Source organism: Halichoerus grypus, chromosome 9 (assembly GCF_964656455.1).
Source record: "Halichoerus grypus chromosome 9, mHalGry1.hap1.1, whole genome shotgun sequence".
In the NCBI taxonomy this organism is placed as follows: domain Eukaryota; kingdom Metazoa; phylum Chordata; class Mammalia; order Carnivora; family Phocidae; genus Halichoerus; species Halichoerus grypus.
Window position 1 is genome coordinate 143,105,119 of NC_135720.1, and position 19,073 is coordinate 143,124,191.

The 19,073-nt window shown below is 45.7% G+C and overlaps 5 protein-coding genes across 7 annotated transcripts; 2 read left to right on the forward strand and 3 right to left on the reverse strand.

Annotated features, from left to right (window-relative positions):
- Positions 1 to 103: 103 nt before the first annotated feature.
- LOC118554182 (histone H2B type 1-K) lies at positions 104 to 8,309 on the forward strand. 2 transcript variants are annotated; one of them, XM_036121565.2, is made up of 2 exons: positions 104 to 605; positions 5,769 to 8,309. In XM_036121565.2, exon 1 carries the CDS (start codon positions 202 to 204, stop codon positions 580 to 582), a length of 381 nt encoding a protein of 126 aa, XP_035977458.1. In that variant the 5' UTR covers positions 104 to 201; the 3' UTR covers positions 583 to 605; positions 5,769 to 8,309. The 2 variants fall into 2 exon arrangements, with proteins under 2 accessions (XP_035977458.1, XP_077911965.1); XM_078055839.1 differs by lacking the exon at positions 5,769 to 8,309 and adding an exon at positions 1,557 to 2,559.
- LOC118554185 (histone H2B type 1-K) lies at positions 2,586 to 13,561 on the reverse strand. Of its 2 annotated transcripts, XM_036121572.2 has the most exons (3): positions 13,507 to 13,561; positions 12,940 to 13,359; positions 2,586 to 3,218 (listed from the first exon to the last, which is right to left on the reverse strand). In XM_036121572.2, the coding sequence occupies exon 2, from the start codon at positions 13,335 to 13,337 to the stop codon at positions 12,957 to 12,959; it is 381 nt and encodes a 126-aa protein (XP_035977465.1). In that variant the 5' UTR covers positions 13,338 to 13,359; positions 13,507 to 13,561; the 3' UTR covers positions 2,586 to 3,218; positions 12,940 to 12,956. The 2 variants fall into 2 exon arrangements, with proteins under 2 accessions (XP_035977465.1, XP_077911966.1); XM_078055840.1 differs by lacking the exon at positions 2,586 to 3,218 and having other exon boundaries at positions 12,812 to 13,359.
- Positions 13,562 to 13,730: 169 nt separating this feature from the next.
- Positions 13,731 to 16,382, forward strand: H2AC16 (H2A clustered histone 16). Its single transcript, XM_078055836.1, has one exon. The coding sequence runs from the start codon at positions 13,755 to 13,757 to the stop codon at positions 14,145 to 14,147; it is 393 nt and encodes a 130-aa protein (XP_077911962.1). The 5' UTR covers positions 13,731 to 13,754; the 3' UTR covers positions 14,148 to 16,382.
- Positions 14,689 to 15,384, reverse strand: H1-5 (H1.5 linker histone, cluster member). The gene has a single exon (XM_036121558.2). The coding sequence runs from the start codon at positions 15,367 to 15,369 to the stop codon at positions 14,689 to 14,691; it is 681 nt and encodes a 226-aa protein (XP_035977451.1). The 5' UTR covers positions 15,370 to 15,384.
- A 1,377-nt stretch (positions 16,383 to 17,759) lies between the features above and the next one.
- On the reverse strand, positions 17,760 to 18,898 carry LOC144379139 (histone H3.1). The gene has a single exon (XM_078055834.1). It carries the CDS (start codon positions 18,881 to 18,883, stop codon positions 18,473 to 18,475), a length of 411 nt encoding a protein of 136 aa, XP_077911960.1. The 5' UTR covers positions 18,884 to 18,898; the 3' UTR covers positions 17,760 to 18,472.
- Between the last annotated feature and the right edge of the window lie 175 nt (positions 18,899 to 19,073).

Below are 19,073 nucleotides of genomic sequence, written 5' to 3' on the forward strand. Positions count from 1 at the left end.
AAACCAATGGAATCCTGGTTTTCAAATACACTTCTTTTGATTGAACAAAATTAATACGTGACGTTTGCAGAATTCGCCAATTAGAGACAGGATTTGACTCACTGCCTCCTTTGTTTAAGAAGCTGTGGATAAAGAGGACACTTAGAGCCTCAGACTCGTTCTTCCTGTTATTTTCAGGTCCTTTACCAGTTACTCCCGGCCATGCCCGAGCCCGCCAAGTCGGCCCCGGCCCCGAAGAAGGGCTCCAAGAAGGCGGTGACCAAGGCGCAGAAGAAGGACGGCAAGAAGCGCAAGCGCAGCCGCAAGGAGAGCTACTCGGTGTACGTGTACAAGGTGCTGAAGCAGGTGCACCCCGACACGGGCATCTCGTCCAAGGCCATGGGCATCATGAACTCGTTCGTCAACGACATCTTCGAGCGCATCGCGGGCGAGGCGTCCCGCCTGGCGCATTACAACAAGCGCTCGACCATCACGTCGCGGGAGATCCAGACGGCCGTGCGCCTGCTGCTGCCCGGGGAGCTGGCCAAGCACGCCGTGTCCGAGGGCACCAAGGCCGTCACCAAGTACACCAGCGCCAAGTGAGCCCGCCTGCTGCAGAGCAATCGGTAAGGCTCGGCACACACCCCAAAGGCTCTTTTCAGAGCCACTCAGCGTTCTAAAGAGAACTGGCACTCATTTACCCTGGGTGTTTCATTTGCTGTAAAGAAACAGTATCTGAATTCCGTGTTTCCACCCGGCGGGAAATTAGTTACAATGTCTGGGAAGCTGAAGTAGCGCCGGAGATGTATTTAAAAAGGTTTCGGTCAGGAAGGATCATGTTCATTATCAGACAAATGGAGTAAAATAAAATATTCTTTGTCTCCAAAGCAAAACCTGGTCACCTTTGAAAATCCCAGCCTGGCAAAAGGTCTTACTAACAATGCCTCTAGCGCTCTGTCCCTAATTCTCAGGTGTGCTGGGCACGCGCTCAGAGGCGCACAAGCCGTTTCGGGGGCGGCGCTGGCTCGGTCCCCGGAGTCTGTATTTGCCACGTACTGAGTTAGAAAGGCAGCAGGAAAAAATGGCAGTCGGAGCCGGATTGAAAGTGTCCGTGCGCGTCCCGTGGCCCGTGGGCGTGGGAGCCAATCCAGACGCCGCGCGGGCGGTTCCAAGTGCCCCGCGGGCCGCGCCCCGAAGTCGGGCCGAACCCCGAGTTGGCGCCGCGCGGCGGGCGGGACCAGCTGCCGCTCCCCTCCCTGGTTTCTCTGGGTGGGAAGGCCTGGGCTCAGGTTCCTACCTCTCCGGTCAGAAGCCACTCCATCCTATTTTCTTTCCGTGTCACTTGCACTTCGTGTTTCTATTGGAAGACATTTAAAAAGAAAACTAGGGGAGGGGGGAAGCGCTGTGCCTTCACCCCCAATTCAGGACGTCAAAATCCCTCTCCCCGACTTAAGCCCTTAGGAACGGCACGTTTAAGGGTATTTTGGTCTTTGCCGGGACTCGGGGGTGGGGGGGGGGAACACTTCCACACTGAATTGTATTTGGTGAAGTTTTTTTTGATCATCTCCTTTATCCAGTTACGGAGCTGAGGTGTTCGCGTGAGAATATTCTGCACGCGTTGAGCAGGAGACACAGGAGAAGGGAGCAGCGCTGTTCTTATTCGCAAAACAGGAGAAGCAACCGCATATTCCTGGCCAAAAGAATCAACAAATTTATTGAGATAGTCACTCAATAGGAGTCCATACAGAGAGGGGGAGGAAAAAAACTAAATACACAGTAGTACTTGGTTGAATTTCAGAAACCTAAATCTCAGAAGGTTCATAGATGATACCACTTAATAAAGCTCAAAAATAATTATTTAAGCATGTAGAGAAGCACATGTAAGTGTATGATTCGAAAACATTTTTAAGAGCTTTATGAATGAGTTTTTAAAAATCAGGAAACGGATACCTCAGTGACAGTCACAGCGAGAGGATGTAGACAAAAACAGAGGTAAATACAAGTTGTTGCCAGCATTCTAGATTTACTGCTAGAAGTTCCATCCTGGGTGTTTGATACAATTTGTTTTAAACTTAAGATGTATGTTACATATATTCCCTTTATGTATCAGATACTATACTGAAAACTATAGTAGGGAGGAGACCCTTGCATAAAAACAAGTTCCAAGCATCATCTACTTTGTCATAAAGGAAATCTTATAAAGGAGAATTCCAAACCTTATGGTGTTTCTTTTAGAGAGTGGGAGAAAAAGACTGACAGGTCATTAAGAAGGCCTATGAATTTAGAAAACTCAAGAGTTGGGCTACAATTAAGTCAGCAACCTTCCTCCTCCAGCTCTTGTAAACTTTCAGTCTACTCAGATTTTCAAAATCTTTGTGACAGCTCTCTGACCGGAATGTGTATGAGGGGGTACGCAGGTGTGTGTATTTCGTATCTTTCATGTATTCATATATATGTATGTGTGTATATCCCTCCCTCAATTCTGTTAGAAAAGAAATTATACTTTTTAAATTTATGTATCTTTTCTCCTTCCATCATCTCTCAGTATAGTTGATGATAGTAAATTCACCACATATTTGGTTCTTTTATTTTTTATTTATTTATTTAAAGATTTTATTTATTTATTTGAGAGAGAGAGAGCGTGAGAAGGGGGAGGGTCAGGCGGAGAAGCAGACTCCCTGCCAAGCAGGGAGCCCGATGCAGGACTCGATCCGGGGACTCCAGCATCATGACCTGAGCCGAAGGCAGTCGCTTAACCAACTGAGCCACCCAGGCACCCTATTTGGTTCTTTTAATCACTACTTTTCAGAGCACAGAAGCCTTTCATCCTGTTCATTAATCCATTGATGCAATCGATAGCAAATTCTGGTATTTCTTTGTTTTACAGAATGAGGGAAACAGCAGATAGACATCCAGGGGAGGAAATGGGAAGAGGATTTAGACGGATTCAGTTAGCTAACCATGTATGTCCTGGACCTGGAGAACACATGTGTGTACAGATAGAAGCCATTACGGATCCGCATACCTGTGTAGGTGTGGGTCCAGACAGGTATGGTGGGCTAGCAAGGACTGCTGGGATGACTTGCAGTTGTCAGCAGGAACCGTGTCTAGAATATGGGGAAGGGGTAGCTGAACTCTGTGCAGAATGGACAGAAGCATGCAGAAGGAATCTGTGGCCCCTCTATAAGAGGTTCACATATCAGGCCCATTACAGTCCAGTATTTAGAAACTTGCAATTCCTAAAAGAAAAGGAGAGAAAAATAAAAAAAGAACTCAAAGCTAGATTTTGTGGGTTATTGGCGCCTTGGTGATCCAGGCATCTAACACTTTGTTGTTCAAAGTATCTTGATTAATTTGTGTCATTGCTGATCAGCCTTGGGAAATGGACTTGAGCTCAGCCAAACCTGGATGTCACTTTACGATTTTATACTGGAACAGCTGGTAGCTTTAATAATTCACATGATTTGCCCCTGATAATACTTTTTGTCATTTTTTCCTCTAAAGAACAATTTTTAGAACACAAAAGAACAAATTGGAACATTAAAATAGACAAGAGAGTCTTATCCTAAAGGAGAGATTTTTTTCCCGAGTTATGTTACCTGAAACTGGCCTTTGTCCAGCTTAGAGAAATTCATATTTTCTTCCTTGAAAACTCCATTCTATGGTGGTTGAACAAAATTTACTGACAAAGTTTAACTCTTTTTTTACTCCTTTCTAGATTCCGTGCAGTTTGCCATCCTTCAGTTAGGACACTGTATCGGGCACATTAAATTAGACCACAACTTATCTTAGTTATATTTTAGGTTCTTTGATGTGAAAAACGCCTGCATCTCGTCATCTATAACTGTCCAAACCATCTCAAATGTGTATTTTTTCTGCAGATGACTAATTTATCCATTGTCTGATACCTTTTAACTTCCATTTCAGAGGCTCACCTTTTCTGACATCACCGAATCAGCCTCTTGGGAGGTTTCAAGAGTAAAGCAGATGTGTGGTATTGAAAAACAAAACCAATTAACAAAAAGCACAAGGATATTTTTTTCCAGACTTGAATAAGGATAAAAAGTTCCTATCAACTCCTACAGAGTTGAACATACATGCAAGTATTCCTAGGGGTCAATGAATAGGACTGCTTCAGCTTAAGACGACTTTACAGAGGGCCTGAAAAGTGCAAAGAACATGGGTGGGGTAGACGAGAAAGACAAAGGCCCCGACCCCTGCAGGTGTACCAGAATTCCCACCGATAGAAGGAAGAATAAAATCAGTGCCCGCCAAAGGTCTGCATTTACATCAAAAATTAGCAAGTCTTTTTGATGGAGAAATTATGAAAAGCTATAAGGGAACACTGGAATCCCAAAGATATTAATTTGGGGAAACCTTAAATTTCAAGGCACAAGGGCAGAGGCTCGGGTCAGGGCCTGCCGCGGCCGTTGAGATTGGCAGAGGGGGTCGTGACCTGTGTTATTGACATCGCTGTGATGTCTGTGCTTGGGTAGCTTAATAAACAGGTTACATTCTTGGGGTTAATTTATGAAAAGCAGTGGTTCCCATAGCTGTCATCCCCAAGGCTCCCCTTTGATATTTAATTTTTTTTTTTTTTTTTGCTGATGTTAAATTGTTAGGTAATAATACTTAAATGCATGAATAATTTTTCAAAATCATGAAACACCATACTGTTACATAAAAACAAAGTAAGAGACAGTTATTTTAACAATAAAGGAGATAATTTCAACAACATGTCATTGCTTGGGCCCTACACTCAAAAACATAAATTAGAAGTTGGGTATTTGTACCTGTATTAGTGAGAAATAAAACCAGTGGGATGGATGTGCATATAGATATTAGGAGATTTCTTATAAAGAACTGGTTCATGTGAGTATGGAGGCCGACAAGGCTCCAGATCTGCAAGCTGAGCTGGCAAACTGGAGACCCAGGGGAGCCGACGGCGTAGTTCCAGTCCGGAGGCCAGCAGCTTCGAGACCCAGGCAGGGCCCATGTCTCAGTCTGAGTCCAAAGGCAGGAAAAAGCCAATGTCCCAGTTCCAAAGCAACCAGACATGAGGAATTGTTATTCAGGGGAAGGACAGCCTTTGCATTCCATTCTTAATTTCAACTGATTGAATGAGGCCCACCCACATTAGGGAGAATAATCTGCTTTACAAATTAAGTCTACCAATTTAAATGTTTTACTCTCATCCAAAAGCCCCCTCACAGAAACACCCAGAATGATGTTTGACCAAATATGTGGGTAACACACAGCCCGGTCAAGTCGACACACAAATCAGTTGTCACAGAACCTGTAGGTAGAATCATCCTGAAAGCAAAAAGGACCCTGTAGATCGACTCAGAGGATCAAACACCAAGAAGAGACTTACTCTCAGTGATGTGACATTTTTTTTTTTAAACAATAATTCTTGGGGGACATTTGAAAAGAACAAAATACAATCTCAATTTATAAAATGATGGCATTCTTGGAAATTTCGGTGCCCATTGAACTACACAGAAACACACACATGCGCAAAGACCTCGTGCTTCTTTGTAGGAGTCAGGTTCTAGGATTGATTAACAGGTTTTTTACCTTCAGATTTGCTGTGGGGCACTTGGAAGTCGTGCAAAACCTGACTCAGTTCTTCATAGGACATCTAGCATCCCTGATCTTTTCCTAAATGTCAGTGGTGCACCTTCCCCCAAGCCCTGGGACAGACTAAAAACAGTGCTTGGTTTCTAGAATGCTCGCTAAGGGCCACTATTGTTCTCTGAGAAGGCAGACACTGATTACTTTCATTGCAGAAGCTGCAGGAGGGAGATGTCAACGGTGGGAGCCGCCCGGAAAGCTTCCAGGAATGCCAGAATGTCCCCAGAAATAGTCTGCGATGCTGAAACGTCCGTTGCGAGACATCAGCCCTGGGTGAGCCGATTGGTCCCTGTGCCTCGTGGAATAGTCCCAAACTCCTTGTCTTCCCAGCAGCTTACCTGTGGACGTGTGAACAGGCAGGGGGCCTTGATTTGGAGACGAGGTGGACAGCTTTTAAAGGAAAAGGGCCCCTCACCCAGAAGTCCCCCCCAGTTGCTGACACCCCGGCCAGCTCTGGGTCTGCAGGGGCACCAGTCCGCTGGCTTTGAACTCGGGCAGCAACCATGAGATTTACATTCAGCTTTAGCCCAGTGAGCAGAAAAGGCACAGCAGGACATTGAAATACAAGTGGTGGTCCACCTCTGTGGGACCCACTGTGACACTGGCTAGCTGTACCTTAGACCTTCAGAACAAATGGGGACTCAACTCTCCTCAGATTACGACACAGAGGCCTGGTGATCCCAAAGAAGGAATGAACTCCCCAAGCCACCTCCCGGGGAGGCCTTTGCACAGTGAGCTCATCGCAGATGCCTCCCGCCTGTGTATCAGACCTGTCCTCTCTCCGTAAGATCAGTCCACGATGTTGAAGAACTGCCCTTTCTGGAACTTCAGTAGTTAGACATGGAGTGAGAACGCGCTCTGGGAAGGACAAAGCCCACTGCACCTCCTTGTCCGGGGACAAGCTATCCCCAAACCTTAGTTTTCACTTTCTGTTTTCCTGTCCTTTTTTTTCTGAGATGTTGTACCAGCCTAGAAGGAAAGAAATGAAAATAAATGTGTCTTGGGGGGCAGGGGGTGAGATGGAAGAAGGGGGCCAGTTATCACTGAGTGTGTCCTTGGGGAAACAGGCAATGCAAAAAAACACGGCCATTGTCCTAAAGGACATATATCCTAATATAGGAAACTGAAGGAGCTTTATACACGATCTATCTGATTAATGCATCATGATCTAGTGTGCTGTATTCTTTTTCTTTTTTAACATTTTATTTATTTATTTATTTGACAGACTGCGAGCAGAATACAAGCAGGGGGAGTGGGAGAGGGAGAAGCAGACTCCCCGATGAGCAGGGAGCCCGATGCGGGGCTTGATCCCAGGCCCCTGGGACCGTGACCTGAGCTGAGGGCAGACGCTTCACCGACTGACCCACCCAGGCGCCCCCTAGTGTGCTGTGTTCTGAGGGAGATGGAACAGAATGGGCAAATTCTTCAAAGTAGAACCAGCATTCAGGGCTCAGGTAACATGGTACCAAGGGAAACGAGCCTGGATTCATTTGTGCAGGAAGAGAAGCATTGTTTGGAAAAGGTTTTTAACGAGGCAAGTGACATTTTAGAGATTTTTAATTTGGCAGAAGCGTGCAGGGATAAGATTGGGCAAGAAGGTGCTCTTGGCAGCGATGGAGGGAGACACAGATGCAGACCCCGAGTCCCTCACTCTCCAGCACCTCCACCCTACTCCACACCCCGCCTCCTCTCTCCTGGTCATGGCAGAGGCTTCCAACCAGGTGTCTGCTCCCCGCCTGGTGCTCCTCGACTCTGCCTCCCCTCAGCAGCCCCGAGATTCCTTTAAAACCCTTGTCAGATCAGCTTCAAAACTTGAAAGCCCTTCCCTTGGTCTCTGGGGTGTTGTGTGCTTTGGCCCCGGTCTGTCTTAGGCCCCCGATCCCAGGGTCCCTCGTGCTTCCTCTGCTCCAACCACCCCATCCCTTTGCTGTTCCTTCTCAGACACACTGAGCCCGGTGCCCCGGGAGCGTGTGCACTTCCTTTCCCTCGGACTGCAGTGCTCCCCCACAGCTCTTCCTCGTCTCCTACATTCGCTGCCCAAATGTCCCTGTTCTGCGGTCCTGCTATGACATTCCATCATTAGTATCATGCAAGAAATTACCTTGAGGCCCAGGTAGCCTCAAGCATCGCACCACACAAGCTCTCCCGGGGACACAGCAGAGAAAGGCTCTCGGGCTGCATCTAAGTGCTCAAATTACAGCTTATTAAATCAATTAGAAATGCGGTAAGCAAGGGAGAAAAGATGCGCAAGCTGCCAGTTTGGTGGACAAGTGGGTGAGAGCCACGCTGCGTGAGTCAGGCGCGTGCACTCTCGTACCTCTCGGCTCTCCTTTGCGGCATCGGCCCCCGGGACAGATGCGGGGCAGAGCGCCGGGCCACACCCGCACTCCCCGCCGTTTGTGGGACAGACGCAGGCTTTGTTTGTGAGCTCCTGGTGGGCCCAAAGCGGGGCTCATCTAAGGCCCCCTGCTTACTGAGTGAGGGCTTTATGTGACTCTTGTGTCCGTGAATTCCAAAGATTTACCGTCTCATACATTTAGCCAGATCTCTGGACTCTTTCATCCCTACAATCTCTATTTAACGACATATGCTCTACTTACTATTTATCCATACTTGAAGTATCTTAAAGGTTTTGGCCTCTATGTTACTAACTAAAAACATCTTTTATAATAAAATTGCTAATTTTCAAAAGTAAACATGTGTGATGATCCCTGGCACAGAACAGTAAATATATGCTGGATGGATGAACCATGCTCTCCCTCCTGTCCTGCTGCCCCTGAATCCTGTGTTTGGCAGGAACACGCGCGTATGCACGGGGGTCTGGGTTCTGGCGTGACAGTGGGCTTCCCATGACATCTCTAGATTCCAACTCAACTGTAAATGAGAGCAGGGTTTAACAAGAGTAAACTTCTTGTGAAAGGAATACAGAACAATGAAGTAACATGATAGACTGCCATCACTATAAAAAACATAAATTAAAAGGCAAAGAAACACCACTACATACCAGCTAGAAAGGTCAAAATCTGGAATAGTCAAAACACCAAATGCTGGCAAGGATGTGAAGAGAGGTGGGCCATCGCTCACTGCTGGTGCGAATGCAAAATGGAAAAGTGTCTCCCACCTTGGAAGACAGTTTGGCCAATTCTTACAAAACCACACATACTCTTCCCACACAATCCTGCAAGTACATTCTTGGTATTTACTCAAAGGAGTTGAGAATTTATGTACACACAAAACTTGCCCTCAGAAGTATATATTAGCTTTATTCAGAATTGTCAAAACTTGGAAGCAACCAAGATGTCCTTCAGTGGGTGAAGAGATAAATAAATTGGTACAACCAGACTATGATAACGTTCAGGGCTAAAAAGAAATGCGCTATGAAGCCATGAAAAGACATGGAGGAACCTTAAATGCATATGACTAAGTGAAAGAAGCCAATCTGAAAAGGCTACATACTGTATGATTCAACTGGGGTGTGTGGGGGCGGGAGTCTGCTTCTCCCTCTCCCTCCACCCCTCCCCCATTTGTGCTCTCTCAAAATTAAAATCCTAAAAAGAAAGAGAATAATTTTAATGTATTGTTATAACAAAACAGAGACAAAATAATTCCCAGAGGATTTCCTCAGATGCTTAAAATGAAGAGAAACAATCCACTATTAAATGAAGGCTTTTTTGGGTGTGTTTTATTTAAAAAAAAAAAATGACTTTTTATATCACAGCTGCTTTGTGAAAATAATACAGAATATAAAAATGAGAATATAGGCATGGATTATTCATGCAAATATTCAGGTGTTGCATTAAAATGTTCAGTAATGATAACTTTCTAAAGTCCCTGCACTTGTCTAAGAAAAAGACAACTATGAATTACACCCCAATTAATATTAGAAATATGTACATGTGATGTGAATATGGAGTTGCACCTAAAATATGTTATAACCCAAACATACTAGTGGTTTTTGCTGGTTGGTCCTTATGAAAGTGTTTTGAGAATATGGAACTATATAAAATTCTTCCACTCAAATTTGAGGGGTAACATTAAAATATAACACTGGATTTTTTAAAAAGAATTCTTGGTGTTAATTTGATTGCACTGTAGCTTTATCTTAATTTACTCCCCACCCCCCCCCGCCAACATTTTAAACTCATATCTTGAAAATGAGCGAACAGAACATTAAGGTATTCTGTAAGTATTAATGTATTTGCATTTGGCCAAATACAATTATTTATATTTATTTCCAAGTAACTGAAACTTGATACTGCTTGCAATTTAAATAATTATATCATAAAACAATGAGTGTGTGTATATATGGTATATATATATATATATATTTGTGCATATATATTATATATACATATAAAACATGTTATTTATACACTTACAGTAAAATATATTCTATTTTAATTTTTCCAATACTTTTACTCCAAGGGGATGCCAAAAAATTCAAAGGCATTGGGTCTCCATTTTCTGATTATTTCATGCTCCTAGTTAATAGAACAGCACTGAGATGGAGACTACAGCTAGATCCTAATCCTTTGAGATTTTAGTTATATATTCTGTGAGCCCAAATACACTATATACATACATTAATACATACATACCCTAAAATAATTATACATATAATACATTTTATATATTATATTTTTATTTATATTATATTTAATGGAACTAATGGAATAATCAGAAACTGGACAGTCCATAACCTTCTATTTTTTGGTACCCTCTTGGAGTAAGAATGTTAGAAAAATTCAAATTCCATATTCTTTTCAAATAAGTTGTGTACAGATGATAACGACTGGGAGAACCATTAGGAACTATACATGCTAACAGCATCCTTAGGTTTATTCTGTGGACTATATATAGTTTTTCCAAAAGCTCAAAGTGGAATATAAAAATTACTAAGGTATTATGAGTATTCTTTTAATATATATCTGGATAAGAGTCCATTGTGTGCTTTCTAAATTTTAAATTGGATTGTTTTTAAAGACACATTATTTAGATTGAACAAATCTGGTAAATTAACCTTAAGAAGGCGGTGTCTTTTGTTGGCAGAGAAGAATGATGCTATTAGCTCTGGAAGAAAAGTGAGTTAGATTAAAAAAAAATTCTGGGCCCAGATAAAGGACTTTCAGTGGAAAGGGTAACATGCACTTATCCTCTGGAAACAGCACCTGCCATTAAAGTGGTCTTGAGGTTCCCTGAGTCAGGCAGGTGCAGAGTGCTCAGAGAACTCCCTAACAGAACCCCTAGATGGAGATTTTGGTCTCTATTCAAGAACCAAAAGTCGTTGAAGAAGAATTGATTACAAGTTTTGAATTAATGGGTCCAAGACCCATTCACACTGACTGAAAGTAAGGACCATCTCAGATGTCTGAACTGACAGTAGGAGTAAAAAAAAGGGGGGGTGGTGCTCCAGAAAGCATGAAAGAACCCCCATGTTTAAGTAGTGCTAATGTGAGAACTAAAATTAAACAAACAGAACAATTTAGTTGTCACTTGGAATGGATTCAGCATGTAAACTGGCAGAATTCATGATGCTAATCAATTGGAACCAATCCTGTGACGAGCTGATCAGACCTTTACACTGTGTGTCTCAGGATTCCTCTTTCCCCAGGTCTTGTACCTCCCTTTCTGAGGTCAGCATCACACCCAGAGAAAGCTTCCCTCCTGGTACTCTTGAGTTCTATGCCGACACAGGAAAGCCCCACCTCCTTCAATGCTATAGATCAAGGCTCAGAAAGAGCCCCCTGAGAAACTCACTGATGCTCTCTTGTTCACGGAAATTTCATCTCAGGACAGCAATTTCATTTTAATGACAGTCATCATTGGGAACACAAACTGATTTGCAAGGAATTCTCAAATTATCCTGTGTATCAGCTTCTGCCAAAGGCATCCCCAAAGATACCAACACTATGGTTGCTAAATAAGTAAATAAATAAATAAATGTTTGCTTTCTTTTTGATTCTCAAAATACAATCTGGGGACCTAAGGGGATTTCTGAGACCCTTCTGGTGGGTCTGTGAGGCTAAATTTATTTGTGTAATAATCCTGAAACTTAATTTTTGCACTGTTTTTCACTTGACAATTATATTGCAATAGATTGAATGCAGAATCAAATACTGTGCAAGAATCTAGCTGTCTTCTATTAAATGAGATAGTAAAGATACAAAGTGTAAAACAATGCCACTCTTCTAAATTTTTTTGTGATTTTGAAAAATATAGCCATTTTTCATAATATATATGTTGACATAAAATGGGACTTGACCATGTGAAAATCACAGTGAACAGAAATGCCACACCAGAAATAGAGGACATGAAAACGTGAGTGATGAACATGAAGCAGGATCAGTTTCCATCTTTGTGGAACTTCACTAGGAAAGATGCGGAGGTGGAGTGCAGGGGACTTTGGCTTAGCCAAGACACGTGTACAAGAAGTAACCAGTAGAAAAATTCAACTGCAGATGTAGGGCCTGGATTAGCAATCCTCATCCTTAACTGGTGAAAAGAGGTGACTAATTTAGGTTCTCATTTTCCTTTCTCCATATTTATCCCAACACCATGAGGTTATTCTGTGCAAATGTAGTCCTAGAGTGAGGGAGCAAGAAGGAACATACCTAGCATTGATGTTAAAGAATAAGTGAAAGGGAATGTGACTTGGTAAGTTTCCTTTAAATCAATTTATGTGATTCACAGAGCATTCTACTGGGAAGGAGGATGGTGACTGAAAAATGGTGATATAACCTAAAGGGAGATAAATAGAAGCTCTGCCAATAAGATTTTCACTGCAAGTTGAGGGATATTTTTCTTTTTCACCTTAATTTGCAGTTTTCTCACTAATTAGCTCAATGGGTGGTTCTTAAAATTAGAATTTGGAGAGTAAAATGAAATATGCACAATAAAAAAAATTTTTAAAGATTTTGAGACAGAACACGAGCAGGGGGAGAGGGGCAGAGGGAGAGGAATAGTGAGAAGCAGACTCCCCACTGAGATGGGAGCCCAACCCCAGGGCTGGGATCATGACCTGAGCCAAAGGCAGACGCTTAACCGACTGAGCCACCCAGGCCCCCCTGAATAATAAATTTCTTTTGGAGTGTTTGATGTTTGTAACATGGAAAAAAAAAAAAAAAAAAGTTAGACCTTATTGAAAATGCACAAGACCAAAATGTAGCTTTGCACAAATGAAGAAACATGTACAAAAGCCTTCAGATGAAAATTTGCTTTTGCCTCTCAAAACAAAAACCCCAAACATTTGCTTTTGCCTCTCACTCTTTGGAAAGTGTGGATGGCTTTAACAACAACAAAAAAAGCCTTTGGGTGTCTGATCAATACCTTGGCAGCAGGCGGGCTCACTTGGCGCTGGTGTACTTGGTGACGGCCTTGGTGCCCTCGGACACGGCGTGCTTGGCCAGCTCCCCGGGCAGCAGCAGGCGCACGGCCGTCTGGATCTCCCGCGACGTGATGGTCGAGCGCTTGTTGTAATGCGCCAGGCGGGACGCCTCGCCCGCGATGCGCTCGAAGATGTCGTTGACGAACGAGTTCATGATGCCCATGGCCTTGGACGAGATGCCCGTGTCGGGGTGCACCTGCTTCAGCACCTTGTACACGTACACCGAGTAGCTCTCCTTGCGGCTGCGCTTGCGCTTCTTGCCGTCCTTCTTCTGCGCCTTGGTCACCGCCTTCTTGGAGCCCTTCTTCGGGGCCGGGGCCGACTTGGCGGGCTCGGGCATGGCCGGGAGTAACTGCTGAAGGCTTGAAAATAACACAATGAGTGTGAGGCTCTAACTGCTCTCTTTATTCACAGCTTCTTAATTGGCACGGGGGACAGTAACCAACACCCCCTCTACCCCCTCCCCACCACCAAAGCCGAAAGGGTAAAGAAAAACAGGCTGTACTTGCCCTCTTCACTCACAGCTTCTTAGCCGAAGAAGGTGATTAAAGAAATCCAGTGATTGTAGTAAATTCTGGATGGCATCCTGCAGTTATCCAATCAAAATAAGAGTCTTTCAAAACCAGGATTCCATTGGTTTAAATGTAACTGTAATTTTAGCCAATGGGACAGCTTTATTTTGGCGCCCAGTGAGCACTATAAGAAGTGAAGCTTTCTGCTACTCGGTTCAGATCCTAGACACTGGTGACTTGTCAGCATGTCCGGACGCGGCAAGCAAGGCGGCAAGGCCCGCGCCAAGGCCAAGACGCGCTCGTCGCGGGCCGGCCTGCAGTTCCCGGTGGGCCGCGTGCACCGCCTGCTCCGCAAGGGCAACTACGCCGAGCGGGTGGGCGCCGGCGCGCCCGTGTACCTGGCGGCCGTGCTGGAGTACCTGACGGCCGAGATCCTGGAGCTGGCGGGCAACGCGGCGCGCGACAACAAGAAGACGCGCATCATCCCGCGCCACCTGCAGCTGGCCATCCGCAACGACGAGGAGCTCAACAAGCTGCTGGGCCGCGTCACCATCGCGCAGGGCGGCGTCCTGCCCAACATCCAGGCCGTGCTGCTGCCCAAGAAGACCGAGAGCCACCACAAGGCCAAGGGCAAGTAAGGTCTCGATAGCAACAACTTCAAAACCAAAAGGCTCTTTTCAGGGCCACCCACTATTTCTGGAGAAGAGCTGGGACCGCAGTTTTCTCAATTTCGACGCTAAGAGGTTAAAGCTTCATATTTTACTACACTTTTGGCTCTCCCAGTCTCTACCTGGACCTAATAAGTGGTCACCTATTACTCGTTAGCGAGCTTCCCCGTTCAACTCCGTTCAGTAATATAGTACTAGCTTGTAGCTTGGTGCGCAGAGAGGATCGGGGGTTGGGCACCAAGTACTTACTATGCAAACCGGGACCAATGGGAGTGCAGCGCGGGCTTTTTCGAAGTACTGACTTGCGTACAGAAATATACTCAACCGCGAAAAAGAGGCCTGCAATTTAACTTAGAACAAGGACATAGAGTATGTATGCTTAAAGTTTACCTTCTTAGTTTTTTGCGGATGGCCGGGAAAATTTGCAACAATTGTGTACAGCTGTTTCCAGAAAAATTTGGGTGGCTCTGAAAAGAGCCTTTGGGGTTGTGTTGCCTTTAAGGCCAACTTCCTACTTCTTTTTCGGAGCCGCTTTCTTCGCCTTGGCAGCCTTGGGTTTCGCTGCCTTGGGTTTCGCGGCTTTGGGCTTGGCCGCCTTCGGCTTCACGGCCTTGGGCTTGGCGGGGCTCTTGGCCGCCTTCTTGGGCTTAGCAGCGGCTTTGGCTTTCTTGGGGCTCTTGGCCACCTTTTTGACCCCAGCGGCGGCAGGCTTCTTGGCTTTTTTGGGCGTCTTCTTCACCGCCTTCTTCGCCCCCGCGGCCTTCTTGGGCTTCTTAGGGGTGGCCCCGGAGGGCTTCTTGGCTTTTGCTGCGCCCGCCTTCTTGGCTTTGGGCTTGGCTTCCCCGGAGGCCGCCTTCTTGTTGAGCTTGAAGGAGCCCGAGGCGCCGGTGCCCTTGGTCTGCACCAGGGTGCCCTTGCTCACCAGGCTCTTGAGGCCCAGCTTGATGCGGCTGTTGTTCTTCTCCACGTCGTAGCCGGCGGCCGCGAGCGCCTTCTTGAGCGCGGCCAGGGACACGCCGCTGCGCTCCTTGGAGGCGGCCACGGCCTTGGTGATGAGCTCGGACACCGGGGGCCCGGACGCCTTGCGCTTCGCAGCGCCACCGCCCGCCGCCTTCTTGGCTGCCTTCTTCTTGGCAGGCGACTTCTCCACCGGCGCCGGGGCAGCCGTGTCAGCGGGAGCGGTTTCCGACATGGCCAAGAGCAGAAACTGCTACGAGAAGAGAGGTTGCAAATCTAAAGCGCAAGTCTTGCAGTGCAGCCTGAGTCCGGCCAGGGGCTTATATAAGCCGGTGCTGCTCTGTGATTGGTGGAGCGTCCAATCCACTGCCCTCAGGCAGCCGCCCTTCCCGGTTGGACTCCCAAATTGTGTTTGTTAGCTCCCAAAACCTGATTAAATGCTGAAAAGAATTGTACAGAATTTGACGCTTTGAAGTTCTCAAGGAAGACAGCAGGCTCCACGTTCACACACGGGTTTGTGTTTTCATGAATCGTGCGCAACAGATGAAAGATACTTTTAAAAATCTTTTCAGCTTGTCCTAAGAATCCACTGGGTTTAGGGCATCCTGCTAGTTAGTTGAAATTTGCAATAACTTTCTACTAAGTATCAAGTGGACGCTTTTAAACATGCTTTGTCCCTAGGTTCTGCCTTTGATTTTTGCAAGAGGAAAGACACGGTTTCCTGGGTTTGGGCATAAACGTTGTTTCTAACTGTAGCAAGTAACACAGAGGCAGGGCAATAGATTGCCTAGTGCCCCAAATTAACCACATAGATCGGACTTTAAAAACCAGTTCTGCCTCCTAGGAGTGTGCACGTGCCAATGTCGTTAGTGAGTGTCTTTTCAGCTTGGAAAAGTTCAGTAGCCAGAGTGACGTCTACCTGCAGCAGGAGGAAGAGGAAGAGCTTTGGCTTGAGGATCCAATGACCTGGATTCAAATTCAAACTTAAATTTGATATGTTTTTGCTTGAGATGCTATCTCCCTTTAGTATTAGGCAAATCCATTATAATAAATCGGAAAGATGCTTAGTATGCTCTAAGAAAAACTCAAACCTGCTGAAAGTATTCAAGGGTTTCCAGCAGTCCTCAAAAACACACACTGTTTAGATAACATGGGACTTTGTCAGGTTTCAAGGTGCTCTTCCCAATGCTCCCCAATTCAAACTCCTTATCTCCACCAACATTTAATAAAGCGCACTGTCAGAAACACTATCTTCTGTAATGTGGGCATTATTGTGTGTTTGAGGGAGGAGAGACCTGTACTTCAGAGAAATAGTTGGCTACTGACTCATGAGAAAAGTAGACTGGGGATTCAGGGACTGCACGTTATAGAGGGTCAGAAGAATTCAGAAATATATTAGCATCCAAGAGAACTGAGGCAATAATCATGAGGGTGGTTAAGTTTGCTATTTATTTGGGGGAGGGTGGAGTGGGGAATGGATGGGATTTTGTGACTGGCCTGGATGATAAGGGGAGTCTAATGATTAGAATCTCTACTGCAGTCAACACTCACTATGTTATTCCCTGTGAAAAACGGTAGGGAAGTTTAAAGTCGCCAACGTATTTCTCTCCAAAGAGCTCCTGAAGTTTAAACTGTAGCCATCTAAGGCCAAATCTGGACAGTGTCCTATTTTGTATGGCTCTCAAGCTAAGAGTGGTTTTTATATTTTATTAATTGTGCTATAAAAAATAAAAGAGATCATATTCGGCCTGCAAAGTGTCAAATATTTGCTATTTGGCCATTTTGCTATGCTTTGGACTCCTCCACATAGACTATGGTGTATTGCTATAAGCCTGCCTCTTTCAGAACAATGCAAATAAAGAAAATATCTTAACAAGAAAAATATTTTAATCAAGCATTTCCCACTATTTCAACCACAAAACTTTCAGAAGGTCAGGGCGGAGGGGACCGCCATGCTTAAGGGGCAGAAGAGAGGTGTAATCAAGGACTGACGTTCACTGAGCGTTCGCTAAGTGCCAAGAAGAATACTCTACAGTTTTAATTCATTTGCCACATTTTACAGCTATATAGGCTGAGACCCAGAGAAAGGATGAGTAGCTTGGCAAACGGTTATATGGCTAGTAATTGGCAGCTCTGAGGTTTGAACCTAGACCACCTGGCCTCAGCACTATTATGATGGGGAAATCATTCAAGGCGTGGGGAGAAAACAATCTTTGAAGCTTGTAAGAGGCATCAAGTAGTCCCTACAAAGAGCCACTAAGGATCTCTAAACTAACCTGTAAGAAGAGCTTCTGGCCCCTTGGGTCAGAACTCTTTGCCCTCAATCCCCAGGCATTCCAAAAAGCTTCAGGAGCCAGTAGATTGGATATGAACCTCTCTGAAAGGATATATCAAAATAGGGGAAAGAATAGTTTTTCCAGAGAAGAATTGCTAACTCCTGGAGTGAGGAGTTGATCAAAAGAAGCAAAATGGGTCAATGATATTCATACGTGAAATGCATGAAGAGACTTCAAAATCTTAAAATAACTGGACAAAATATGCAGTCAAGGTCGGTTAGGAAACCCAGAGTTCTAAGTGTGGAAACCTGTAACAGCTTTAAAATATGATTTAATTCCCATTCTGATTTATTTGGAAAAAAAAATCATGAGAATCCAATTTCAGACTGAGGAGCACATTTTTAAAACGGGTGGACAAATTTTTAGAGCTACTGGGAGCTCATTGTACATACAGCCTGCAGGTCGGTGTCTAGGTCATTGTTGGCCCATTTTCCACCACAATCACATACACAAAGCCCAAGAGCATACTCTTCTCAAACATTACGTTGAAACAGCGGAAAAGAGAACACCACTTGTTGGCAATCCCGGTTTTGTTCCTTCACGTCACAGGAAAGCAAATAAAAGGCACGTTTCTGAAGTAAAGGCATTGGGATCATTTGGCAAAGGTAAACTGTACTTGCCATTTACACAACAATCCCTAAGAACCTGAGCTCAACTTTCCTAAAACTTGCGCGTCCATCTTCCCTCACTTGCTGTAGCCTAGAAGGCTTGATTTCTGAAATGGTTGGGTCATTTTAAAAATGCTCATCCAGAAACAGCTCCTTCCTGCGCGCAGTATCCGCGGGGTCTGCCTGTGGAAATACAGTTTACTGAACAGAGCCACCTTCTCCAGTCCTCAGCTTACTCACTATTGAGCCCCCAAGAGCTTCCTCGAAACATCCCCGAGTTCTTTCTCGTAGGACTGTCACATGCTCGAAGCTTAACAGCTCTTCCTGAGGACAATGGAGGGGCTCTGAAAAGAGCCTTTGGGTTTAAAGTCGGCACGGAAGCAGGAAATCACATCTACGCCCTCTCCCCGCGGATGCGGCGCGCCAGCTGGATGTCCTTGGGCATGATGGTGACGCGCTTGGCGTGGATGGCGCACAGGTTGGTGTCCTCGAAGAGCCCCACCAGGTAGGCCTCGCACGCCTCCTGCAGGGCCATGACGGCCGAGCTCTGGAAGCGCAGGTCGGTCTTGAAGTCCTGCGCGATCTCGCGCACCAGCCGCTGGAACGGCAGCTTGCGGATCAGCAGCTCGGTGGACTTCTGGTAGCGCCGGATCTCGCGCAGGGCCACCGTGCCGGGCCGGTAGCGGTGCGGCTTCTTGACGCCGCCGGTGGCCGGCGCGCTCTTGCGGGCCGCCTTGGTGGCCAGCTGCTTGCGCGGGGCCTTGCCGCCGGTCGACTTGCGGGCCGTCTGCTTCGTGCGGGCCATGGCCAAGCGGAGGTAACAACTTAGAGCTGCAAGAAGAGGAGGCGGCCCAGTATTTATAGCGAGCCCGGGGCCCGGATTGGCCAGGAGCCTCCCGCCCACCCCGCGCACAGATTGGCTCTCGCTTCGGTCCTCTAAGGACAGGGAGCATTTTCCCGCCTCCCGCTTAGGTCTCTCGGATAAAGGACAAAGA

Bases quoted from the DNA above. Each gene is read 5' to 3' on its own strand.
- LOC118554182 (XM_036121565.2), top strand. From the start codon at position 202: ATGCCCGAGCCCGCCAAGTCGGCCCCGGCCCCGAAGAAGGGCTCCAAG.
- LOC118554185 (XM_036121572.2), bottom strand. From the start codon at position 13,337: ATGCCCGAGCCCGCCAAGTCGGCCCCGGCCCCGAAGAAGGGCTCCAAG.
- H2AC16 (XM_078055836.1), top strand. From the start codon at position 13,755: ATGTCCGGACGCGGCAAGCAAGGCGGCAAGGCCCGCGCCAAGGCCAAG.
- H1-5 (XM_036121558.2), bottom strand. From the start codon at position 15,369: ATGTCGGAAACCGCTCCCGCTGACACGGCTGCCCCGGCGCCGGTGGAG.
- LOC144379139 (XM_078055834.1), bottom strand. From the start codon at position 18,883: ATGGCCCGCACGAAGCAGACGGCCCGCAAGTCGACCGGCGGCAAGGCC.